The 26,016-nt window shown below is 58.9% G+C and overlaps 2 protein-coding genes across 10 annotated transcripts in view; one reads left to right on the top strand and one right to left on the bottom strand.

The window, feature by feature from the left end:
• Positions 1 to 5,845, bottom strand: part of OSBPL2 (oxysterol binding protein like 2) — a 48,994-nt gene extending 43,149 nt beyond the window's left edge. For 5 of the 8 annotated variants that reach the window (XM_081096618.1, XM_081096615.1, XM_081096621.1 and 2 more), the window contains exon 1: positions 5,730 to 5,781. The gene's annotated coding sequence lies outside the window, so the exon portion shown is untranslated. Of the gene's footprint in view, positions 1 to 5,729 lie in introns of all 8 variants that reach the window. The other 3 variants (XM_081096614.1, XM_081096616.1, XM_081096617.1) reach the window with 3 other exon arrangements.
• Positions 5,846 to 20,104: 14,259 nt separating this feature from the next.
• HRH3 (histamine receptor H3) lies at positions 20,105 to 24,708 on the top strand. Of its 2 annotated transcripts, none has more exons than XM_081097802.1 (3): positions 20,105 to 20,693; positions 21,738 to 21,904; positions 22,738 to 24,708. In XM_081097802.1, exon 3 carries the CDS (start codon positions 22,786 to 22,788, stop codon positions 23,659 to 23,661), a length of 876 nt encoding a protein of 291 aa, XP_080953928.1. In that variant the 5' UTR covers positions 20,105 to 20,693; positions 21,738 to 21,904; positions 22,738 to 22,785; the 3' UTR covers positions 23,662 to 24,708. The 2 variants fall into 2 exon arrangements, with proteins under 2 accessions (XP_080953928.1, XP_080953927.1); XM_081097801.1 differs by having other exon boundaries at positions 20,396 to 20,697.
• The last annotated feature ends 1,308 nt before the right edge of the window (positions 24,709 to 26,016 follow it).

A 26,016-nucleotide genomic window follows, 5' to 3' on the forward strand; every position in this document is an offset into this window, starting at 1 on the left:
CTCTCCCACCCCAGGGCCTTCCTTGTCAGTTCTCACACAAGTTCCACCTGCTCAGCCTCTGAACCAGTTTCACTGAGCTGAGAAACTGGTCACCCCAACATGAGACCTGCCCGCTCACTCCCAACTACACTTCCTGAGCCCTAATGGGGGTGGGGTTTAAACCAAGGTCAGGAAAATCCCTGAATTACTATACCCTCCCTCCCAAAGAGAGCAAATAAAAAAGAGAAAATGACAAACTTTTGTTTGTGTTCATTTTTCCCCAGGAAGATGACTCAGACTCTCCACTAGGTTCTCAAAGGGGTCGCTGATCCAGAATAGGGTTAAGACCCCACCAGGGGTTCCAAGCATGCCTGAGGGCATAGCAACATGGTGGGATGTGCTGCACATGCCCGGGCCTCCCTCCCAAAGCCACACTTCTTTCTTTTTTTAAAATATATTTTTATTGATTTCAAAGAGGAAGGGAGAGGGAGAGACACATCAATGAGAGAGAATCATGATAGGCTGCCTCCTGCGTGCCTCCCACTGGGGATCGAGCCCACAATTAGAGCATGTGCCCTGAATGGGAATCAAACCGGTAACCTCCTGGTTCATGGGTCGATGCTCAACCACTGAGCTACACCAGCCGGGCCAAAGCCCCACTTCTTATGAGGTTCCCAGCAGCCAGGTGAAAACCCTACAAAGTCAGCCAGGGACCTTCTACCCTGATGAGCATCGGCAGTCAACCCCATGCCTGCAGAACTGCCTTAAAAACAGAACCGTGGCAACACTGGGGGCTGCAACTGCACTGGAAACCAAACCCCCTCCCTCCCCACTACCTGCTCCGCAGGTGGTATAACATTTCCCACGCTAATTTCTCTGTGGAATGCCAGCATTCGGAGCCTAACTCAGCCCGAGCTCAGTAAACGTGGCCCTGGCCCTTCTCCTTCAGTATCAGACAGGTGCCTGTTAACATCTGCCACCACTGCAGTCCTTAAAGCTTCTGCAGGGACATCAGATCACACAGCGACCCTGATATTTGGGCACTAGTGGAAGTCACTTTCCAGCCAAGCCCAGCGTACAGGTGCCAGATGACAGCTGACTTTTCTCTCTCAGCCTGGGAGCAGCCTTCGTTGGTTCAGTGGGACACACAGCTCTCACCCTGTGTGTCACAGCCTGCCCTCCCCGCTGGCTGCCATCGTCCTCTCTGGAACCTGAAGCCAGGACAACTTCCCCACAAACCATCCTCAGACCATTCTTCCCAAGCACCTGACACCAGCCTGGAACAAGCTTTTCCTGGCACCTTTTGAGGCTAGTGCTTCCACCCTCTGGTCAAGGTACCAGCTCAAGTCAGACAGGTCTGCCAACCAAGAGCCACTCGGTGGTTCCCATGTCGGCATGAGTCAACAGAGCTGTGGGAGGGAGGTGCCCAGGTCAACAGAAGCGCACCTTCCCTCTGCCCTCCTTCTCAGACCCGCTGCGGGACCAGGGTTAGCTCGGCCAGCACAATCCCAGAGTCCAGGTCTCAAAACAACCCGCAAGATTCCACTGACATGCAGAGAAGGAGCAACAGATGCAAACACCAGGCAGAAGTCTAGAAGCATCACTGCTGCTCACAGTCCTTTCCCAAGGCGGACTGCACTGTTCAGCTCAGGGCACAGGTCAGAGTACTTGTGTGACCAGAAGGTCCCAGTGACAGCACGAGATGCTCTGAGATTCTGCCAGGGGACCCTAAGTTCTTTTCTGAATTTGGATAGAAAAGGAAAGAAGCGCCATGATGTTCACGGGCACGGCTAGGAGACCATTTAACCACATGGTCATTAAGGAGAGCTGTGGGCATGGGTGGGTCCTCCACACCATGTATCCACAGTGGGCTTGACCCTGGCAGGGCCAACACCAGAGATTTACCATGAAAAACACTTTGAAAACATAAAAATTACAGCAGAGATACAAATTAACCACTTTCCAAAGAAACTGCCATTTAACGTGTCAAACTAGTCCCTAAAATGAACTCTTAGGATTTAAATATTTCTTAATATTTAAGTCATGTTCAAATACTAACTTCCATTCAGTCTCGATAAGCTCAAGACCAACCTTAAAGTGCACCGAGTTCCAGAATCAAGCCTCGCCCTTGTTAGTGCTCAACTCTACTGCCCTAGCCGGTTTGGCTCAATGAACAGAGCATCGGCCTGTGGACCGAAGGGTCCCGGGTTCGATTCCAGTCAAGTACCTCGGTTGCTCCTCCCCAGCCTGGGCCCTGGTTGGGGCTCCTGCAGGAAGCAGCTGTTGATGTGTTTCTCTCATATCAATGTCTCTCTGTCTTTCCCTCTCTCTTCCACTCTCTCTAACAATCAATAGAAAAATATCCTCGGGTGAGGAATAAACAATAAATAAACTCTATGAACGTCAGCCTCCAGCAGGAAGTACGGCAGTGACCAGGAGACAGCCACACCCCCACTGTTCACATACTGTCCAGGGCCTCAGCTGAGTGACAGCAGGTGCTCATGGGTCCAGGGGTCTTTTTATAGTCGTTCTTATAAAGTGTCACTGTAACATTCAATAGAATGCAAATCTGCCTAAGAAAAGATTTATGTGGCCTCACTTCTAAATTCAATTTTTGTGTGTGTCTATGCGTCACTGTTGGGTGGGGTCAGTGTCAATGCTCTCAGGTCAGTGACTGAAGGGGAACTGGGCACCTAGTACAACACCAGACACTCCTTACATTTTCTTCACATGTATTCCACACAATAACCCATTTTGCGGGCAAAGTTAGAAAGTGAGGGAGCCGGTGCCGGAGCCCGAGAGCTCCCAGCCTGGGCTCGCCCTCTGATCTCCAGGAAGATTCCTAACCTCTTGAATGGAACACATTGGTCACGTCAGGCCCATTGTCACAGCTTTCCTGCAAATACATAAGCTCTGTAAGCCTATGGACACCACAGCCAAACCCCAGGACAAGAGGCGACCTTGGCTTCTCATGGGAATACCAAAGCAGTCATATGCAAGAGACAGTTAATTCCCTGTTGGAAGATAGCATAAAAGTACATAAAATGTTTCAAAACTTGCCCCACCAAAAACAAAAAAAGTGTTACTTATGTAATTAGCTGGATGTAATACAATTGGAAAGTTGAGCAACTTTTTAGCACAGATCCTATCTAGGACTCATTTGCTAGCGTGTGCTAGAGGCACGGATAGGAGTCTAGGATGAGAAGCAAGTGGCACTCACTTCTTAAACACTAAAGTAACACTGCGCATCGCATCGAAATGTCAAACAGATAGGAGTCTGAGCCCTAAATGCAGGTGAGAGGAGGGCAGGAGCCTCATGCACACTCAACAGCCACCTGCATTAAGCTCGCTCAGAGCCGAATCCCCAAGGGCAACCTTGTCCTTTGCACTGTGGACCTCCATCGTCATCCTGCTCCTCCAACTCCCCCTCTGCCACCACGAGCGGTAATGACTTCACTACTGACTAAGGCAAGGGGCTTTGACTAAATCTGGGACAGCATGATAATCACTTTGTGGGTTTTTTTTCTCAGTCTATTTATTCTAAGTTATAATATTCTTTTCACCGAGAATCACTTTATTTTAGAAGAAATAAAATGGTTTTATAAACATTTGTGCTCACAAAAGAATGAAAATCGATTATCTCTGTGGCAAGAAACAAAGTTCGGACACACTGTAATGCAGCACAATTAGAATGTTTTAAAGGAAAATGGCGAGGGGACGTTGTAAATGAAAATTTTGGTTTTAAAAGGGTGTATAGAGAGGAATTTCAGAGTGTGAACTTCGGCTCTAGCCGGTGGCTCAGTGGTTAGTGTCAGTCCGCAGACTGAAGGGTCCCGGGTCCGATTCTGGTCCAGGGCACATCCCTCAGGGCGCGTGGGAGGCAACCTATCAGTGTGTCTCTCTCACATCAATATTTCTCTCCCTGTCTCGGGAGAGGATTAACAGCAACAACAGAAAAGAGTGTGAACTCCAGAGCCAGACTGCCTCCCTGCTCCATAACTCTGCTGCGGGATGCAGAGTACGTTACTTCGCCTCTCCATTCCTCAGCTGCCACGTGAGTGAACGGAGGCTCATGTCAGCACTGGTCTCGCAGGTTGTTGCGAAGACCACGTGGATGAAGCAACTATAAGGTGCTTCTGGCCATCCTGGAACAACTGCTACATGTCATCATCACCTCAGGTAAGAGCTGCTAACAGGGGGGCACAGAAGGCAAACAGGAAAGGTAAATTCTACTGAGAAGACCCATCTGTTTACTCATCACTCACTGTCCTGTTTTAAATGACACCAGCTCCGGCACCCAGGGCTGGTCAAGAAGGAAGTGTAGCCACTAAGTTTCCTGTCCTCAGCAAGGGAGAGGGACCTAACGATTTGGAGCACCTGCCATGTGCCAGAGCCTGCTGGGGGCAATCATTACATCTGCTTCTCTCATCAGCCCACCAGGTGGGGGTACCTGTCACACGGGGCCAGGAGAGATGGCAAGCCCAGCACAGTCAGGAGGGCCGCTGCTCGCTCGCTGTGGCCTGTCATCTCCGGGGACACAGGCAATGAGACCCATCTCCAGATGGGCACAGGCAGGCCCAGCAAGGGGCTAACGCAAGAGCTGTGCCTAGAGGCAAGCTCTGGATCACAAGGTCCAGAGCTTGTCCTAGACCAGTGATGGAGAACCTATAACTCATTTTTTTGGTTGATTTTTCTTTGTTAAATGGCATTTAAATATATAAAATAAATATCAAAAATATAAGTCTTTGTTTTACTATGGTTGCAAATATCAAAAAATTTCTATATGTGACACGGCACCAGAGTTAAGTTAGGGTTTTTCAAAATGCTGACACGCCGAGCTCAAAAGGTTCGCCATCACTACCCTAGACTGACCCTTCGGGATAAACCCCCCAAACCTGAGCACAGCTTCCTGGGAGGCGATCCCCTCACTCAGGAGCGACCCCAACTACCTAACCACCAGCTTCTGGGCTCACCAGCTTACACAATCACCGGGTTTTTGATCAACTGTGGAATTTAACTCAGAGCAGGAAGGAACCTTGCTTGGAAAACCGGTCTCCATCTGTGCTTACAAACTACCAAGTGCAAGTCCTACTCTCCCGGTCGCCGCCCGCGTTAACTGTGAAGGAGGGAGCCCTTGAAAATCTGATGGCATGTCTAGGTGAGCTAACACGCGCGCCAGGTAGGAGCTCCCCACTGGCCGTGTGGTCTGCTATGGTGACAAACGAAAAATAAGACAGAGCAGGGTCGGGGGTGGGCACGGGCACAAGCCTTCCGCGAGAGGTCTCCACCGGTGGCCGCCCCGGGGGGGCGGGGTCTCTAGCAGCGGGGACCGACTTCTCACCGCAAATATGCGAGTGAAGCCAGGGGTCCAAATGCCCCCCGGCCGGCGAGCCCACCGTATGGATGACCCCGACAGCGACCGAGGCCGGCAGGCGCCCCGGCCTCCGAGTTCACCCCGAACCCGACTTCCGGCTGCGGCGGCAGGTCTGGCTGGGACCGCAGTTGCCTGGCGACGCGGGGTCTCCGCTGCCGCCCGGGACCTAGGCCCAACGCCCCGCCACCAGCGCCAACTTTCCTCCCAAGTTCCCTCGCGGCCGAGACTCCAGGGCCGGGGCCTGCTCGCCGGGGGGTGGGCTCCGGGCTCGGGCTACCCGGGCCCGGTCCGGCCTCCTCGCCGCCCAACCGCCCGAGGCCGGGAGCCGTTCCCGGCGATGCGGGTTCCGGGCCGGGGTCCGGGCTGGGTCACTCACCTGGACCGCGGTCCGTCCGGCGGCCGCCTAGCCTCGCTGCCCGCCCCGCCCCGCGCGACCCACTGACACCGAGGCGGAAGTGCGGCCGGCCGCCCGCGGACTGACAGCCCGCGCCAGCCACTTGAGGCGCCCCGCGCCACCGCGTAGACCGCCGCCTGCCCAATCAGTGCTCCACCCGAGAGCAGTCCTGGGAGGCGGGACTATACTAATCACTTCGCTGGAGTGACACCTTCTACGCCCCTCGAAGGTCCCGCCCATATGGAGGAGTGACGACGCTAATAGCCAATCATAGCATGGAGAGGCGGGGTTATGCAGATATTGACCCGAAGAGGGCGGGCGAGAGGTAGGAAGGGGCGAGGCTTGGAGAGCTGAGTTTACAAACAGCGAGTCAGGTGGCTGGCGCGGGCTCTGTGCCCAAGGCTCGCAACTCCCTAGGCCCGGCGGTGCCTCTGTCAACTCAAGCATCTTCAGGCCTCCCCATCGCCCAAACTCCTTGGCATGCCCTTCACCGCTCAGCAAAACCCAGCGCCTATTTACCCTTGGCTGCATTCCTGACCGTTCCCTCTTCTGTTTAAAATCTTTGGAAGTTCCTGACCTCCAGTGGCTCCATGGTTAAGCCCAGGAGCTCTGGAGTGAGACCCCAGCTTGCATCCTTACTAGCTGTGTGGCCTTGAGCTTATGAGCACCGCAATTTTCCTTTGCAAATCAGTGTCTCCCACCCTCCTCCATTTGAGTCTTGGGTCTGATTTGGGGTGGGTGGAGTAATATGAACCAGGCTGTCTCAGGGGTGAGCAGGTGACCCTGTACTGGCCAAGGAGGGTCAGTCCTGGGGTTTTTGCTGGAGATCAGAGAGCTCAGGCCAGAGGGATGGCTGAGGTCAAATGACTCTCCTATCTGCTCACAGACCTTCCCAGAATTGAGGTAGGTGACAGAAAGATGTAAGTATGGGGCTGCTGAAGCATCCTGTCACCATAAATGGAGGGAGCACCCGAGAATGAAGCCCACCCAGAGGAAACAAAAGCAAATACCCCGAGTCACCTGGGACCAGCCGCACCTTAAGCGTGCTCTATTCTAGACTTTTCAGGTATCTGGCCAGCTACCTTTTCCTTCCTGCTGAAGTCAGTGAATAGACCCCCAGAGCACTGCTGGTCCCCACGATCACAGAGCACATCCTGAAGACCCTGCCTACCGCTACCTCTCCTACAAAGCCAGCCCCAGTTGGGCCTCTGCATTCCCTCCTCAGAATGTGTTTCTCCACTTCCAGCAGTGGGGAATGACACACAGGTTGCCCCCAGCAGGGCAAGGGTGCCTGGGGGTCAGGAGCAGGCCTTAGTGGCAGACGCTGGTGCTCCCTGTAAACATCAGGGCCAAGGGGAGTGGCCAGGGCCTCTGTAGCAAGGGTGGAGCTCAGGCAGCATTTCTGGGACCAGAAAGCCAGCCGTCCCCATCCCCAGGCTGGGCCAGCTCACTGGTGGGCCCACTGTCAGCCGCTGCTGGAAAAGAATCCCTCCCAGCCTCTGCTGCTGAGAAAAACCAGAGGGAGGCGGGGCTGGGCCTCAGAAACAAAGGTGTTTCCATGGTTACCCTTGAAGAAACCGACTGCAGCAGGAGAGGGAAGGGTATGGAGGGCATGCCGGCCCCCAAGCCCGGACACGGACAAGGCCAGTTGCCAGGGAGATGCTTGCAGCTTCCCTTGTAGGCCTGGCCCTGACCCATCAGAATCCTGGAAAACCACCACCCCACCCTCCACGACCCTCACCCTGACTAGTCCCTAAGGCTCTGACCCTCATTCAAAGGACAGGTCATAGCCCAGCCAGTGTGGTTCAGTGGTTGAGCATCAACCTATGAACTAGGAGGTCACAATTCGATTCCCAGTCAGGGTATATGCCAGGGTTGTGGGCTCAATCCCCAGTGTGGGGCGTGCAGGAGGCAGCCAATCATTGATTCTCTGTCATCATTGATGTTTCTATCTCTCTCCCTTTCCCTTCCTCCCTGAAATCAACAAAAATGTATTTTTTTAAAAAAAGAAAAAAAGGACCGGCCCTAGAGAGGCTCAATCTATCAGCCCAACCCTTGGCCATGAACTTGGAGGTGAGTGAGCTGGGGCCAGAGGAGAAGTTGGGGTCCAGTGAGCCTCCAGTCTGCCCATGGATCACCCCATGCTACCCCCTTTAAACAGAAGCAATATGCTGGGTTCCCAACTGCTGCTGCCTCCTCCTGGCCCTGAGGCAAGGATTGGGTGGGAACCCTCCCTCAGTTGGAGGCTGGGAACCCTCCCTCAGTTGGAGGCTGGAAGGAAGGTGCCTTGGAACCAACTCAGGGACATTTTCATAATCTTTGCTAGATGAAGAGGCTAGTTCCAGAGGCAAGATTCTGCAGGAATGGGACAAAGGACAGGAGCAGAAAAGGAGACAGTAGTGACATGACAGTGACAGCTGACATTATCCAGGCCTGTGATTTCTATGCCTCATCCAGTTTCATGTTTGCAACAGCCGACCGAGTAGACACTATGTGTCACATTCCCACTTTTCAGATGAGCAGACGACTGGGCCTGCTCTGCGGAAGCAGCCCCTACACGTCCCAGACCAGGATCTGCACCTGAACAAGATGCCCAGGTGCTCCTGGGTGGCTGAGACCTTAGGGGCCTCATGGGTCATGATATCAACCGACTGATGACCTGCTACATAGTGGGGGGTCATCACGGTGCCCCCTTCCATCCTGACCATTGAGCCTATCTCAGGTCCCAGAGTCCTCTCAGGACCCCAGGGATCCATCCATATGTGGTCCCCAGAGCTTGAGACATGCTGGTCTAATCATTTTGTGGTGACTACTCCCACCAGAACTACTCTCAGACCAGGCCAGCCCCAAGAGGGAACCCCACAGTCCTGCCCGTCTCTGACTCCCTAGGCAGGGATGATTGGAGCCTCCCTATCACAATTCCTTCTGAGTCAGAATCAGGGACTATCATGGACCAGGACCCCGCAGCCAGCGGACCCTGCGGGCTGAGGCCTGGCTGCTGGGGTCAGAGGCGCCAGCCGCATGCGGGGCTTTGCCCTGAGAAAGCACATTCACAGGCATCATCCTCGAGGAGGCTGAGCAGCAGCAATTGCTCCCCACTTTGGATGGGGAAACTGAGGCTCAGAGAGTGGAGCAGCCTGCTCAGGGCCATATGGCAGAGCAAGTCAGCAATGCCAGCCCTGCCCATCACCTGCTGCCCTTTCCCCAACTCCACTCCTACCTTCCCAGCAGGTTCTGGGCCTGAGCTGATATCTTATCTCTGTCTGCGGCCAGAGCTGCCTCCTGCGCTCCAGCAGGGCTGGGCATCCAAGAATGCTGGGGCCCAGCATTGCTGACCGGCCTTTGCCCCGGGAGCCTGGCCTGAGGCTCGCTTCTCTCCCTGCCACCCCCACTGCCTTCTGTGGATTGCTGGGGAATCTGCTACCCGGTGCAGCACGGGCGGTGGCCACTGCCGCCTGGCCCTGCCCCTCACGTGGCCCAAGCTGGTCCTTCCCACACAACTTTCCAATCTGTGCAACGTGACGGTGCTTGGCGCCCTGTGGTCGGAAGAGAGTATTTTTAGTGTTGAACCCACCACCTGAAGAGAGACAACTTATCCATAGCAGCAGCAAGGGGCTTTTGCTTTTTTTCCCCATGGCTTCGGGACCTGAGCAATCTGCGCCCATTAAATTCTGCCAACTTTTAAAAAAATAAATCTGTATTGATTTCAGAGAGGAAGAGAGAGGGAGAGAGAGATAGAAACACCAATAATGAGAGACAGCCCGGCTGGTGTGGCTCAGCAGTTCAGCGTGGACCTATGAGCCAGGAGGTCACAGTCAGGGCACATGCCTGGGTTGTGGGCTTGATCCCCAGTAGGGGGCAGGCAGGAGGCAATGACCCTCTCTCATCATTGATGTTTCTATCTTTCTCTCCCTCTCCCTTCCTCTCTGAAATTAATTTAAAAATTAAAAATTGGGAGACTTTTCTATGAAATGTTTTGTAGGATGCTGGAGTGGCCATCCACCCTGCTGGGGGGACATTTGAGCCAACTTGGCTGCCTGCCCTTTAGAATTAGTTAGAGCTACAGGCAGGTAAGTTACCAGGCATCCTCAGGGACCCGGTTTCTATGTTATTGTACCACCCTTCTCGTGTTGGGTCCCATTCTCATTGTCACCTCATGGCCCAATATGGCTGCTTGTGCTCCAGCCATCACGTGTGCATTTGACCAGGAAGAAGGAGACCGGGAAAGAACAAGGACTGGGCTGACCACTAGGTGAGTCAGCTCCCTGGTGTATCTGTCCCTGAAGATACACCAAGCACTTCTGCTGACATCTCCCTGGTGAGACCTTCATCCCACGCTGTTATTGGTGCAACCGCAGCATTTTGCTGAGTGCACTGCCAGCCTGAATAACACAGAGGGCTCAGGGGAGAGGATCAAGGGAGGCTACTTGTCAGAGGACCTGTGCGGACCCCTGAGCCTATGGCTAGGCCTGCCTTTGGCCTCCAGGTGTCCTCCAGCTTCGGCCAGGGCAGGCCCAGAGTTGGACACCTCTCAAGATGTGGGTTCACCACCACTGCCTGGGAAGTGGGGCGGGGCCAGGTGCAAGGCAGAACTCTCAGCTCTCAGTCCCTGACACCCTTGCCACACAGACTGGGCCCTATTGCGCTCCAGCAGCCTGTGGAGTGGAGCCTCCCACGGTCCCGACCGCTGAAGCACTCGTGGCTGTGCCCTGAGCACCGTTTCCTCTCGAAGTGCCTGCTGAGCACCTGCTGCCCTGCTGGCCCTGCGTGGGGCAGGTGTGCGCCCCCGTGAGCAAACTCAGACCCAGGGGCCACAGGGCAAGGAGGGGGCTCTGCTCTTCTCTCTCCACCCTTCCCAAGGGTTCTGGTGGTTGTAGGCACATCCGAAGCAGGGACCAGTGAGGCAGGAGGGAGCAGGAAGGTTTTAACTTTCCAGATGGGGCTAGGCCCAGTGCAGGGGTGGAGTGGGGGGAAGGGGGAGTTTAAACATACCTGGGGCGTGGGGGTGGGGAGAGCAGTGTGATCCACTACTCTCAGCCACTTACTGGCCACACACACTCATACAACAAGAAAACACAAGATCTGAACCGGTTTGGCTCAGTGGATAGAGCGTCGGCCTGCGGACTCAGGGGTCCCAGGTTCGATTCCGGTCAAGGGCATGTGCCTTGGCTGCGGGCACATCCCCACTGGGGGGCGTGCAGGAGACAGCTGATCCAACTCTCTCATCCCTCTCCCTTCTTCTCTGCAAAAGATCAATAAAAAATATTTTTTAAAAAAACAAAAAAAAAAGAAAACACAAGAAACAAGCTGTCCCTCCTGGCAGGCCAAGGCAGGGCGGGAGCTCAGCAGGTGGAGGGGCTGGGGGGTCAAGGGTGTGGCAGGGCTGGGGTACCCCGAACCAGTCCCTCCTTTAGCCTTACCGGGGCTTTGCTTAGGGGGCCGGTGAGTCTGGGAAAGCTGTTTATTTTTTTATTTTTCAAAATATATTTTTATTGGTTTCAGAGAGGGAGATAGAAACATCAGTGATGAGAGAGAATCATTGATTGGCCGCCTCCTGCATGTCCCCCACTGGGGATCGAGCCCGAAACCCAGGCACGTGCCCTTGACCAGAGTCAAACCGGGGACGCTTCAGTCTGCAGGCTGACGCTCTAGCCACTGAGCCAAACCAGCCAGGGCTGGGAAAGCTTTGTAAACAAAGCCCATCACTTTCCCCAGGGCCATGGGGAAAACTTAGGTGGCCCCACTGTGACAGTGTGGAGAGCAGGGTGGTGACTGGTGGCAGGGCCCCCACCTCCATCCCTGGCAGGAGCACCCGGGCTCTGGAGGGTGGGGTAAGAGACAGCGGGCACTTGGGTCCTTCTGGGGATAGGCATGCTCCCCCTTCCTCATTCCATCCACGGGAGAGGAAGGCAGAGCAGGGGAGAGGGGGGACAGCCACAATCGAGCGGACAGCCAGTCAGAGCAGTTGCCAGGCACGCCCCAGACTTGCCCTCACAGTGGAGGGGTGAGAGGGGGCCCAGCAGGCTGGACTGTGGGCTAGGAGTGTCAGGGCACACGAGGCTGCAACCTGGGTGGTTCCGTGGGGCTCTGTGCTCAATTGACTGCTCTGCTGTCACCATTTGAAATTCCTAACTTAGGGCCACCGGCTCTGTAGCCATCCTAAGTGAGGTGGGCTCAGTGCTGGACTCAGGGCCCATGGGTGCTGCTCTCCAGCTGCAGGGCTTCAGCAGCTGCACACCGCCAGCTGGGGCTCTGACCCTCCAGTAGGGTAGCAGGCTGGCGAGCAGGCCGGATTGTTCTGGGGATAAGGCAAAGGGGCTGATGAGAGGCCTCATGCTAGGCAGTTTGCCAGCACTGCCCCAGCCCAGGAAGGCAGTCTACCAGGGAATCCCACAGCCCGGGCTCAGGGGACCCTCAGGGCTGGATCCTCTCCAAGGTACCCCCTGAAGGCAAAGCTAGCCTGGCACCTCCAATCACTCACTAGGCTCAATAACAACATGACCTTCTGGGTTCCTAGTCAAGCTGCATATAGTAGGTGCTCAATAAATGCCTGCAGGAGGTGGGTGGGATGATCTGATCTGGGCAGATGACCAAGGGTTGGATGGAGCCAGCAACCTCATGCAAGTCCAGACTCTGCCACTTGCTAAGTGAGGTCTCAAGGAGCCTGTTTCCCCAGGGCTTGGTGAGGCCATGGAAGTCAGACATGGAAAGCCCCTGGTAGAGGAAGCCCATATAGGATGGACTTGGGAGGCAGAGGACATGGAATTGGGCCCCCTGACAAACATCTGATGCTCTGGCCAGCATCCACCCTGTCTTCTAGGAACAACCCCAAATTCTCCAGTGGGGACCCCCACCTCATCCAGGCTGACCTCCTGGACCTTCTAGCTCCAGACAGGGGCACATGACTGGCACCTGGCACATCACTGCATCACTTTGGAATAATCGGTCATGCCATGGGCTTGGGCACAAGGTCCTGCATCTGATCCGGGGCTGAGAGCTGTGGAATGTCAGTCTGGAAGTGCCACCCTGAGGGGACAGCTGTGTGAGCGAGGAGCAGGCATGCACCAAGGGCTGAAAGACAGGCTTTGATGAGAGTTACTGGGTTCCTGGATCCAGCCATGCCTGAAGGAGATACACCATCAGTGTACTGTCAGATGTATGTCCCATTGAACCGTGGTTTCTATGCCCTCTTCTCCACACGTGAGGAGCATAGCCACCTGTTTGGACAGGCCTCTGAACCCCTCCTCCTCCATCAGGACATCCCAGGCTAGGACCACCCTCCAGATGGCACACAGGTGAGTCACTCAAGGACAGACTCCAAGAAGCCCCGGATGTTTTCACCAGGTGGCTCTTAGCCACTGGCTTACCCAGGGCTGCACCACGCACAGATGGGAAACGGGCCTGGGGAAGAGAGGGGCCTCCCCATGCGCCTCATTACTTGCCACAAGGGCGTTTCCAGCTCTGCCGGAAGCAGCTGAGCAAGTTTAGAAAATGTGAGAGGAGTGCGCAATGCCAGGAAAAGGTGGGCCCAAGCTGAGGTCTGGCAGGGTGAGGGGGAGAGGGCAGGGGCTGGGGAGCGGGTGGTGAGTCCCACCGGAGTGGCAAGCTGCCCTTTACCCAGGGCCATAGGGAGAAGGTAGGTGGCCCCTCTGGGACAGTGTGGAGGGCAGAGCTCTGGTCTGGGGCTGAGGGCTCAGACTCCATGTCCTTAGTCCACCCAGAGCTGCACTGTCGGCCCCGGCCCTGGCCATTGGTTTCCCGGCTGCCAGTGAGAGGGACAAAGGCACAAAGCCACTTGGCCAGGCAGGTCCTGAGCCAACAACCAGCCTCCTAAGCAAAGCCCGGCAAGGCTGTAGGAGGGGCTGCTCCAGGATACCCCAGCCCTGCCACATCCTTGACTCCCCAGCCCCTCCACCTGCTGAGCTCCTGCCCGCCTTGGCCTGGTGGCCCCACGCATCCAGGGTCTGCCAGGAGGGACAGCTTGTTTCCCATTTGGTTGCTGTATGAGTGTGTGTGGCCAGTGAGTGGCTGAGAGCCGTGCCCAGACCCAGGGGAGGGGCTGATTCGGGAGTATCACGACCTCTGGCCTGGCCCACGACCTGGTCCTACAGCCGGGGCACTGTGGAGGGGGACATCTCTCTGACCTGGCCTGTCCCCACAGGGAGGAAGGAAGACAAGTACCGCTCCTGGCCCGAGTCAGAAACCCACCCACAGAGACACACACACCGACCACAGACATGAGAACAGCCAGACCCACATGCCACATGCGCAGAAATGCACATACATAGACACACCTGTAGGCAGACAGACACACATTCATAAACAGAGACACACACACAGCTGGCCCTGCTCCTGGGGTCGCCCCAGGCCCCCTGCTTCTCCCTCAAGACCTCAGGGATGTCTTCATTACTTGGATCCCATGCCCCTGACACTGAGACAGTGGCTCATTCTTTATTTTCCTGACAGGCACAGGCTCTCCGAGGAGCTGCCCTGAATCCCCAGGGTCTGGGGGAGTAACAGAGGCGAGTTGGGGCCAGGCTCTGTCTCCTGCAGGAAGCAGCTCTCTGAGTGGGGCCCTCCTTCCAGCCCCTGGGCTCCCCTAAAGGCTGCCTCTAGGAGAGTAGCCCAGGGTGACCTGTGCGGTCAGGTGCTGCTCCTTTGCCCAGGGGATGGGACTGGGCACACACCACAGGCACATTCACATGCAGGAGCATATGCGCGGTCTGGGCCCCAGCACAGAACAGCACGGGCAGGACTGCAGAGACCTGGAGTAGTCCTGAAGGTTCCGAGAGGCAAGGTGGGAAGGGGTCAGGTGGGCTGATCCTGACGGGTGAGGCTGCGGGGCTACCAGTGTGTGTGCTGGGAAGAGGCGTGCAGGCTGGGCTGGGCTGGGGCCCTGACCAGGTCAGGGTGGGGTCTGCACCGTGGATCAGGTCACCAGGCCCAGTTCACCTCATCAGCATTGTGATCAGGGCCACCCAACCTGGTCCCCGCAGGAGAAGCCCAGTGCAGGACTGGAACCCCGAAGGGAGGGCGAGGCTGTGGATGGTCAGGCTGCTCCAACTCGCTGTGATGGTGGCACTGTGGGCAGAGGGCTCAGAGCAGGGACGCACTCCGGTGGGGGCAGGACCTCCAAGGGCAGGCAGCTGGCAGCCAGCAATGGGCCAGGAGCTGGCCAAGAGTCCAGACCAAAGAATGGCTTGGCCACCACCCCAACCAAGGCTGAGGGCAGGGAGCTTTGGGCCTCCCCGGGGGGTCTCATAGCGCTCCCAGTGCCCAGGCCCAGGGCCCAGGCTCCTCAGCACCGCAACAAGGATACTGTTGGGGGAAGGGCAGACAGAGGCCTTCACAGGACCCCCAGGGCAGCTGCTGGGGAGAACTATGGCTCCACCTGCCTGACAGCCTCCCCTCCAGCCACAGGGGTGGTGCAAATGACACTGACCCAGGACCTCAGACCCACACTGCTTCGCGCTCAAGTCAGCCACCAGGATTGTGTGAGCAGGGCTCACTCTGGGTGCTGCTGGCAGCTCCCCTTCTTCCTGGTGAGTGAAGGGAAAGTTAGGAGAACCGCGGAGCTGCAGGGAGAGGGCTCAGGGAGAAAGTCCTGCTGGGAATGAGGTGAACACAGGGAAAGACAGGGGGAAAGAAGCAGCTGTCTCCGCCCCTGGATGCAGCTGTGCCTGAAGCCCATTTCCTGGATGCTCCAGCCGTGGACAACGCGAAACATTCACTTCCTGAAGCCTCTTTGAGTTGTAGCCAAACCACAGCAACTGAACCCCTGGCTCTCCTGTCCTCTCTTGCCTTCCTGCCAACTGGGCCCTGGGCCCAATTCAGCCCTGACCCTCAAGGCAGGGAAATCAGACATGGCTTTTATTTCAAATCTGTGGCATCAGGAGCCATTCTGATCACACCCGAACTCTGAGCTCATCAGGATGCACCCATATCTGGCTCAGAATGTCACTAGGGAAAAAAAAAGACAGGGAACAAAAAAAGAAAAATCTGCATTTCCTTATTTAAACGAGCTGCTGCGGAAGGAGAAAGCAAACATTGGTTCCTTCAGAGGGTCACAGCGCTGACCCTGGAAACGTGCCTGGGCCATACTGGCAGGACAATTGCCCAGCAGCTGGCCTCGGCCTCCCGGCTCCTCTCATTATTTCTCATTTTGGGCCATGTCCCCACGCACAGGGCAGAACACTGCGGGGGCAGCTGTGGGCCTGCCGTTGGTTGGAGGAGAAAGGTTTTTCTAGCACAGTGAGAGCGTGGAGGCACAGCCTTCTGCCCGTGACAGCGCCGGACACACAGGACGTGCAGAAGCACAGGACACATGGGACAGTGTTTTGCTGGCCTGACACTAGTCACCCCAACTTTGTGTCTCCAGTGCAGAGCTCCCCTGGCCCCAGACCCAGAAGGAACAGGGCAGGCCGCTGCCCGCCCAGGCTCTGGTTCCAGGCCCGGGACTGGACCCTGGGGGGCCTAACAACTTCCCCGCCAGAATGTCCAATTGGCATCAAGCTCGACACACTCCTATCAGCACTCCATCACCCCTCAGCCTGCTCCAACCACAGACTCCCCGGCTCACTCCTGTCAGCGCCATCCTCTGAGATGCCTGAGCCAAAAGCCTTGACCTCTGTCTCCCATACCTCTCATATGTCAGCTTCAAAAGACACCACGTGCCCAGGCCAGAGTGCACCCCCTGGGGAGGGGGCCGCTAACCCTGCAGAGCCCAGAGGGTGGAGGCACAATTTCCCCAGAGGGTCACTGGGAGGGGCCAGGGGCCCAGGCCCGCCTCCACCCCAGCCCCCGTGCTCAGCTGTCCTTGTTGGAGATGAGGTGCTGTGTACTTCTCGTGTTAGACTGCACAGCAGGTGGTGCCCACCTGTGTCCTGTGAAGCAAGTGGCTTCAGGACGGTGTGTCAGGCAGTGCAACCTGTGCATCCTTGTCCGGGAAGTGGGCCCCAGGCCGTGTGGGATTCCACACCTGGATGCTGGTGCAGCCTTGCGGGCAGGGGTCAAGCCCCCACCCGAGCAGGTGTGCGAGGAAGGGCCCAATGCGGCCAACTTGCCACCAGGTGGCAGTTTCTCCTCCTGGAAAACATGCCACAGGGGGGCGCGGCCTGGTTATGTGGTGGGTGGGGTGGACATTCAGCGGTGGCAGTAGCCAGATCAACCTGGGGAGGTGGGAGGCCACGCTCCTGGTCCCAGCAGGGCCTTCAGCGTGACCTCCTCATGCCAGTTCTGGGCGGCCCGTGCCAGGGGCCTGCTAAACCATCTCTTCCTGATGGAAGCTTCCCGGGAGGGCCTTCACGCTGGAGCCCACAATCACATGTCCACCCACATGGCTCCAGCCCCAAGCCCCTTGTCTCCACCAGGTCCTTGTCCCTCCCGGCCCTGACCAGCCCTCCAGGACTTTGGGCACTGCCCCGAACGCGTAGATATTCTCACTTGGGCCACTTTTCCGTCCACACAAGGTACAAGACCAGGAGCTTCAAGCTCCACCCACTGGCAAGATGAGTCCTTTGCCTCAGCAGAGACCCCAGAGGCCAGACTGCCACCAGGGGCTGTCAGCGCACCTCACCCCACAGGGCAGGCTCTCTCTTGAAGGGGAGCCCTGCGCTGCGCTCTCCGTCCCCGGCCTTGCTTCCTTCCTCCCAGGCAGCAGCTAGAGCCTGCACACGCATTGCTCAGGACTGCGCACGCTCTGTCACAGCCAGCCGGGTGCCTGAGGTGTAGCAGTAAGAGCTCTGGATGGAGGAATGGATGGGTCACTCAATCAGCACGTGTGCTTTCTCCTGCGTGAGAAGTTGCAGGCGCTGGTTTTGCTAGTTGGCTAGGGTTGGTGTGAATGGTGCATTTTCCCAATGGCCTCCTTGTTGGACTGGACATATTTCACCCAAAATGTTGACTGTTTCAACAATGGAGAAACCAGAGCCCCAGGCTACTCCCTCTGTTTGGGGGTCTGAGTGAGTGGAAAGTCAGGGCCTGTCCTCTATCCCAGCGCTCAGCCAGCCTTTCCCAGGGTTCCCCACGATCTGGGGCCTGGATACCCACTCCTTGGGCAAGATGCCCTGTGGACAGTCACATAGGGACCTGCCCTATTCACTCTGAATTGCCTTGGCTGGGTTGGGCTGGACCTAGAGGACACTATGCACTAAGGGTTGGTGCATTTGCTGGCCTCGGGGGCCTTGACCTCAGGAACGGCCAGGAGTGTGGCCATTAAGAGAGGTCCAGGCAGCCCCAGGGGTGCCTGGCCTTGTGTGACCTTGGCCAGTGGTGTCCAGCTCTGTACAGGGCCCACTGATCCTACCAACCTCATAGAGTAAATAGGGGGGTAATAAGATCACACATGTGAGTGCCCGGAGATGGTACTCACCACGTGGGCTACGGCCATTCTCAGACCACTGGCCAGCCCTGGCCCTTCCTCTCCTGAAGCTCTCAATTTGCAGAGGAAGACCACCCCTGAGTCTGACTGAGCCCATCCCCCACCCCGGCTGCTGTGGGGTGAGTCCACCAGGGAAATCTCCAGAATACTGGTAGTCACAAGGGTCACTGAGACTTTGAAGGAGCCATCACTGCACAGGCCCCTTTATGGGCCCTCCACCCTGGATGGTAAGCAACACATACTCCTCCACTGAGACTGGGGAGGAGGCTCCCAGCCAGTGAGGGAGAGAGCCAGAGCCCCCTCTGAATCCCCATTCGACTCCATCTCCCAAGGCTGGGCCAGGGGCGGGGGCATGCAGCCTCGCTAGCCACAGCCAGACCCAGGGGGGTTGGGGGAGGAGCAGGACCTGGTGGAGTCCATTCCACGGGAGCATGGACAGTGAGCCCTGGCCCAGCACCAAAGGCACAGGAAGGCCTGTGATGAGAGTGATGGGGTCCAGCAGCCCTCACTGACCTCTCCAGGAACCCTTCACCTTGCTTGTCTCACCACCAATTAAGGGCCTGATCCTGGCACAGAGCTGCCCCCCAGTCACCTTGGGTGCAGTGAGGGAGCAGCTGGGGGAGCCGGTAAGAGGAGCAGGCTATGCTGGTGGGTGGGAGAGGCATAGCCAGGTACTCAGCGAGGCTTCTAGGAGAGTGAGCTGGAGCCCACACCGCCCAGCACAGGCTGCAAGAAGTCGTGGAATAGTGGGTCCTCCCGCCACCAGTTTCTGAAGCACCTCTGGGGGCCAGTGGGAGGGGTGGTCCCCGGAGGATCCAGAAACTGCGGTGAGTATAGGAGTCCAGTCGGCAGCCTCTGCCCCAGTCTCCCAGCCCCCACCCATACGCAGACACTGGGCTTCTGTCCTCCCCGAGGCCCATGGAAGTGTGGCTGCAGGAGAGTGGGAGCCCCTGCTTCCCTCCCCTCAGGCACTGCTCCCCTCACTGTCGCTGTCTGCCGTGTCTGTCTGTCTGTCTAACTGCCCTTTGGAGGCCCCAGACTGACGCTGGGTGCTTTTCCCTGGTCTGTGGGTGTCTGTGTATCTGCGTGTGGGCGTGTCTGTCTGTGAGTGTCTCCAGCTGAATGTGTCCTTGACCCTGTCTATCTGAACATGCCTGGGGGGAGGGGCATTCCCGCCCTTGCCTCTCCTCCCCCAGCCCCTCCTGCAGGCGCTAACGCAGTTGCAGCTACGGGGGCCTTGATTGTGCCAGCGAGTGCAGTGACCTCTTCTGTCCATGCAGCGCTGACCACCGCACGTGGGCTCCAAGCTGCTGGACACTCCCCCCTCAACCTGGGGCCCCATCTGAGCGCCTGGTGGGCAAGCTCCCCTCCTGGCAGGGCCCACTGGCTCCCCATCTTTCCTTATGTAACTCCACATCTGTCTGAGTCTTGTAGGTCACCCTGCCCGCTACGCGGGGCCCTGTCCACGGGGAGAATGAGACCCAGAGCCCCACGCAGATGGGCGGGGAGGAGGGCTGACCCTGATCGGAGCACAAGCTCTCAGAGATCCCTCCCTTTTTGTTTTTCTTTAAGACGTTCCTTCTCTCAGACCCCCTGGCACCAAGGATGAATGAGGAGGGGTCGCGCGGGTGCAGGTGTTTCCCCTACCCCTACTCCAGGTCCCCACAGGCATCCCGGGTCCCGACGAGGGCCGGCCAGGGTTCACCGGGCTGAGGGCAGGAGGCAGGCCAGCGGCCCAGGGCCTGGCTCCAGAGCGCACTGGCCGCTGACTGCAGGCCGAGCCCCCAGCCCCGCCCTCGTCGCGCCCCGGCCCGGCTCCCAGCCAGCGGCTGTGCGCACCAGGCTGGGCCCCGGCGGCTGGCGGGCACGCGGCGCTGTCCGTGGTGCTGCCGGCGCCGGGCGGGGCGGGGGCGGGGCGGGGGCGGGGCGGGGGCGGGGCGAGGGTTACAGCCAATGGTGCCGGCGCTGAGCCCGGCGCGGGGCGCGGGGGGCGGCCGGCTGGGCACGGGGCGCACTTGGCAGCGCGCTGCACTTGGGGCGCACAGACGCTCCGGCAGCGGTTCGGGCTCCGGCTCCGCTCGGGCCGCTGCGGTTGTGCCGCTAGCCCTATTCGGGTTGGAATCCAGCCTGGGCCTCCTCGGCGTTGCCCGCCCCGGCCTCTGCGCCCTCGGACCATGCGCCGGGCATCCCCCGGGGAAACCGGCCGGGCTGAAAGCCCTCAAACACCAGGCTCCCGGGCCCGGGCCCCTCCCGGCTGCCCAGCCGGCGGTCCGCGCCCTGCCCGGAGTCCCAGCGCCGCGTGAGCCGGCAGGGCCATGGAGCGCCCGCCACCCGACGGGCCGCTGAACGCGTCGGGGGCGCTGGCTGGAGAGGCGGCGGCGGCGGCGGCGGGCGGGGCGCGCGGCTTCTCCGCCGCCTGGACCGCGGTGCTGGCCGCGCTCATGGCGCTGCTCATTGTGGCCACGGTGCTGGGCAACGCGCTGGTCATGCTCGCCTTCGTGGCCGACTCGAGCCTCCGCACCCAGAACAACTTCTTTCTGCTCAACCTCGCCATCTCCGACTTTCTCGTGGGTAAAGCCCCCAACCCCTGCCCGAGTCCTGGAGCGCTCGGCCCGCCAGGCCAGCGGGAATTGGAGCGCCGGACTTGGGTGCCTTTTGTACGGGCACACGCCCCAGCGGGGGGGGGGGGGGGCGGGGGGCGGGGCGGACTGGCCTGGGGAGGGGGCGCCTGGGACTCGTGGGGCGATGGGCGATGGGCGATGGGTGATGGGCGCGGGCGAAGTTCCTGGCTTCGCCGCCGCGTTGCGGGGGTTGGGAGTGGGGAAGGGGCCGGAGCAGGCGGGCGCTCGAGGCGCCAGGCGCAGCGGCACGGGTGCAGCGCTGGCTTCTGCAGTAGCAAACAAAGGCTATGGGGGACTTAGGACTCATGGAGGGCGCTGGGGAAGGTTTGGGGGAAGGGACATGGAATGGGGGTTTTAGAGCGGTGTTGTGGGAGGGGGCATTGGGAAGGGGAGGGCGGAGAGCGCTCTCACGTGTCTGTGAGCTGCTGCGGGCTGAGGGCGGGCGCGCGCGGAGGGGGCTGGAGCGCCAGACACCTGTTGGGGCTGCGCGTGCGTCTGCCAGGCGCTGAGAGGGGCTGGGCGCGGAGCCGCTGGCGGCCCTGGTTGAGAGACCTTTGAATCAGGAAAAAGGTTTTCTTGGTTTCTAAACTGAAGAGGAAAGGCTGTCCAAAGCCAGGATAGGGCCTGGACCCAGGGGCTAGAGGGAGGAAATTCTCCCTTCCTCCCTTTGGGGCCTGGGAGGGCTGGACAAGAAGAAGCCTGGGAAGCACTGAATCAGGACCAGGGGCTCCTGTGCCCAGAGGCCCCCACACAGGAGCTTCCCTCCTGCACCCAAGCCCAGGGGACACTGGTGGGCCTGGGGGCTGGGCAGGGGTCGAAGGCCAGGTCCAGGCAGAGGGTGTGTCTAGGAGACGGTGGAGGGGGTGGGTAAGGTGAGGTTGCTGACAAGAAGGGTGGCGACTGACAGGTCCTGCCTGTCTCTGCGTTGTGGAGGGTCTGACCACAGACCCTGGTCCGGCTCTGACCCACCACGGCCCTGCTCTCCCACAGGAGCCTTCTGTATTCCACTGTATGTGCCCTATGTGCTGACCGGCCGCTGGCCCTTCGGCCGGGGCCTCTGCAAGCTGTGGCTGGTGGTGGACTATCTACTCTGCACATCCTCCGTCTTCAACATTGTGCTCATCAGCTATGACCGGTTCCTGTCCGTTACCCGCGCTGTGAGTCTGGGATGCGGGTGCCCACGCTCACTCCTGGGGGGAGGTGGTCAGGAGTGGCCCAGAAGGCACCCAGCAGGGGATGTGGGCAGTGCCAGGTGAGTTTGGTCCCGCTTGCCTCACGCCTGACATGCCAGGCACTCTCTACAGCCAGCTGCCCACTCAGTAGTCATTTGCTGCCAGTAGACTGGTCCTGGGACAGGCAGGAGGCACCACCTGGATCTGGCATCAGGTGTTCCTGAAGGAAGGGGGTCACTTCAGCCTCCTCTTTGGGGCAGGTGCAGAGTCTTTGGAGCTGAGGGAGGATCTGAGCCAGAGGCCCTTGGTGGCACCCCCCTGCCTTGTGTGTGTGGGTCTGTGTGTATGTGTATGTCTGTGCCTGTGTGTGTGTCTGTGTGTCTCTGTGCATCCCAGAAAGACAGGCATCAGCTCCTGGCTCCACCAGTTCCCCTTGGTGTGAGTGGCCACCATGAGCTGGGGCCCTGGGCTGCTGGGGCACCCATGACCGTACCACATGGTCATGAGCCTGGCACAGCGGAGCAGAAGTCTCACCTTGCTCCTATGTCTTCTCCTTGACGGCTTTTTTGGGCACCCAAGGGCTCTCTGCTCAGAAGCCACATGTGTCCTATCTAGAAGGGCATGGGACAGAGTGCAAAGAGCATGGGTTTGAGGTCAGTAGGCCTGGGTCGAACCCACTCTGCCCCCTTAGCCGATCCACCTGGTCTGTCCCTCCCTCCCTGAGCCACCCAGAAAGCAAGTGGGGAGAGTGATGGGGGTGTTGTAAAGATTAAATGAGATGACACCCAAAAGATGCCTGACCCAGCATGTCCCCGCAGGTCTCTTACCGGGCCCAGCAGGGCAACACGCGGCAGGCGGTGTGGAAGATGGCGCTGGTGTGGGTGCTGGCTTTCCTGCTGTACGGGCCGGCCATCCTGAGCTGGGAGCACCTGTCGGGCGGCAGCTCCATCCCCGAGGGCCACTGCTACGCGGAGTTCTTCTACAACTGGTACTTCCTCATCACGGCCTCCACGCTCGAGTTCTTCACGCCCTTCCTCAGCGTCACCTTCTTCAACCTCAGCATCTACCTGAACATCCAGAAGCGCACCCGCGACCGGCTGGACGGGGTCCGAGAGGCCACTGGCCCGGAGCCCCGACCGGAGGCCCAGCCCTCTCCGCCAGCCGCACCCGGCTGCTGGGGCTGCTGGCCGAAGGGGCGCAGGGAGGCCATGCCGCTGCACAGGTATGGCGCCGGGGTCGGCGAGGTGGCCCCGGGCACTGAGGCAGGGGAGGCAGCCCTGGGGGGCAGTGGTGGGGGCACGGCAAACTCGCCCACCTCCAGCTCAGGCAGCTCCTCGCGGGGCACAGAGCGGCCTCGCTCGCTCAAGAGGGGCTCCAAGCCGTCGGCATCCTCTGCGTCGCTGGAGAAGCGCATGAAGATGGTGTCCCAGGGCATCACCCAGCGCTTCCGGCTGTCTCGGGACAAGAAGGTGGCCAAGTCGCTGGCCATCATCGTGAGCATCTTTGGACTCTGCTGGGCCCCGTACACCCTCCTGATGATCATCCGGGCTGCCTGCCACGGCCACTGCGTCCCCGACTACTGGTATGAGACATCCTTCTGGCTACTGTGGGCCAACTCAGCAGTCAACCCGATCCTCTATCCACTGTGCCATTACAGCTTCCGCCGGGCCTTCACCAAGCTGCTGTGCCCCCACAAGCTCAAGGTCCAGCCTCACAGCTCTCTGGAGCACTGCTGGAAGTGAGCTGGCTACCCAGGCCCTCTGCCCACACCGGGGTTTCTGGGCAGCCGCCGCCTCCTCTTCGGCCCCCACTTTTGCCACGTGGCCTCTCTTAGACCACCTGCCTGCCGTGGAGGCAGCTTGGTGGGCTGGCCGAGGACCCTACTGCCTGAACTGGAATGCGAGTGACTAGCCCTGCCACCCAAATCCTAACTCTTCCCCAGGAGGGACAGTCTGGGGGTCTTAGCCACAATGTCCACCTCCCCACAGACAGCGTGGCAGCCAGTGGGTCCACCGTTTGCAGCTCCTGCTTCGTGTCCTTCCCAAAGCAAGCGCGTGGCGTGTGCTCCATGCTTTCTACCCAGCAGTTTGCTCCTGCGTGTGCGCGCACGCCTGCACACACCTGCACACCTTCCCTAGCTCCAGACCAGCCCGGGCTGCCGGCTCTGCAGCCATCTGCCCCTTCTTAAGCCCGGCCCGACCCCTTCAGCCCTCTTTCCTCCAACTCTCTCTGCCCCCAAAGTGCCAACAGCTTGCTGCTGTTCTCTGCTTTTCCATTCTGGGTGTTTCAGGAAGACAAAGAAAAGGAAAACACATCTGTGAACTCGATGTTCCTTGGATGTTTAATCAAGAGAGACAAGATTGCAGAGGAGCTCAGGGCAGGATTGGCAGGTGTGGGCTCCCACGCCCTCTCTCCTCGTGCTGCTGTTTCCGGCTGAGCTGCACCAGCTGCTTCTGCCCACCCTGCCCCTGGCTCGGGTGCTGGGCCGGACTGGTGGCTCTGAAAGTGGTCAAAGCCCGGATACCTGCTGTCAGCAGGCTGCCACCCCACTTCCTCTGCTCAACCAGTGTCTCCTGGGGCTGACGGTCCGAGGGCCTGGCCCTGCCCCGAGGGTCCTGAGGCTTGCAGGGCAGGCAGAGGGACCAGGCCCAGGTGCCCAGTGGAGGGTCCGCTTCGCCACATTCCGTGCACCCTGTGGCACCCTGCATGCTCCACGCCCCCTGGACCCGTTGAGCCGGCCCTGTAGACTCTGAGGTCCACAGTAAAGTGTATTTTTTTATTGGTGCTGATTCCTGAGGACTTTGTGGGCGGGGGCTGCAGTGGGGTGCTAGGGAGACACAGGCCACTCTGGGTGTGAGGCCCAGGCCTGCCCCTGCCCTGGCCTCCGTGTTTCCTTCCCAGTGGGGGCTGCAGTGGGGAGAAGGCAGCCTGGCTGCCCACCAGGGTTTAATCTTAGTAAGGGCAGGTGCCCAGCAGTGCCCCCCCTGCTGCACCCCATCACTGTCCAGAGGACCCATTCCAGCCTTGAGAATACACCCCAAGCCCCACCTGCCACAGCCTGCCTGCCCCCAGGATGAGGTTCTCATCTTTCTCGGCCATGACTTCCATCTGGGAAGCTTCCCGGGCTCCTGGGGTGGAGCTGAGGGGCAGGGAAGGTGGGGGCGTGGGGGGGTGGAAGCAGAGGGAGGGGAGGCATCTCTGGAAGAGAAACCATCCTGCCCAAAGGCCTGGAGGCAGGACTGGGGGTGACAATGGAGAGAAGGACCTGCATGCGCCCTGGGCTCCTCCTGGAGCAGCAGACCTTGGTCTCACCCCAGGAAAGGGGCCAGGGCAGCCCAACTCGTGAGATCCAGACTCCAGGGTGGGAGCCACGAGGGCCCTCCCTTCCCCTCCCCCTCCCAGACAGCCACTCCTCTGTCCCCACGGTCCCACACCTCACTTCCCACGCAGAGACGGTGACAGCGGGGCGTGGGTCCCAGGGCCTCCACGGCAGAGGCAGGTCAGTGCCAACACCGAGTCCCACTCTGCAGAGAGAGCCGCCCGGAGACGTGAAGACGACCCTGCGGCAGACACCGTGCCACCCCAGCTGCCGGCACCTTTATTTCCCAGGAACCGGGGAACTCCTCCCGCGGGCACCTGCCCCCTCACACACTCTCCGTGTACCGTGAGGACCCCTCTGGTCTCTAGGCAGGCCCCTCCCTACTGACCAGAGAAAGGGGCTCCCTAGAGCGGTGATGGCGAACCTATGACACGCGTGTCAGAGGTGACACGCGAACTCATTCTTTTGGTTGATTTTTCTTTGTTAAATGGCACTTAAATATATAAAATAAATATCAAAAATGTAAGTCTTTGTTTTACTATGGTTGCAAAGATCAAAAAATTTTTATATGTGACACGGCACCAGAGTTAAGTTAGGGTTTTTCAAAATGCTGACACGCTGAGCTCAAAAGGTTCGCCATCACTGCCCAGAGGCTGGGTGCTGCATGAGCAGAGACAGCGGACACCACGTGCGGGGCCCAGAGCTCAGGGAAACCCCTGCAGGTAGCTCTGGAGGCTGAGTGCTGCCTGCACACTAGCCATTGGCCACCCTGCTGGCC

The sequence above is a fragment of the Myotis nattereri genome, assembly GCF_964212035.1.
Source record: "Myotis nattereri genome assembly, chromosome: 8".
NCBI classification, from domain to species: Eukaryota; Metazoa; Chordata; class Mammalia; order Chiroptera; family Vespertilionidae; genus Myotis; species Myotis nattereri.

Bases quoted from the DNA above. Each gene is read 5' to 3' on its own strand.
- HRH3 (XM_081097801.1), top strand. From the start codon at position 20,442: ATGGAGCGCCCGCCACCCGACGGGCCGCTGAACGCGTCGGGGGCGCTG. The intron at 20,698-21,737 runs GTAAAGCCCCCA...GCTCTCCCACAG, and splicing joins CATCTCCGACTTTCTCGTGG to GAGCCTTCTGTATTCCACTG. The intron at 21,905-22,737 runs GTGAGTCTGGGA...ATGTCCCCGCAG, and splicing joins TCCTGTCCGTTACCCGCGCT to GTCTCTTACCGGGCCCAGCA.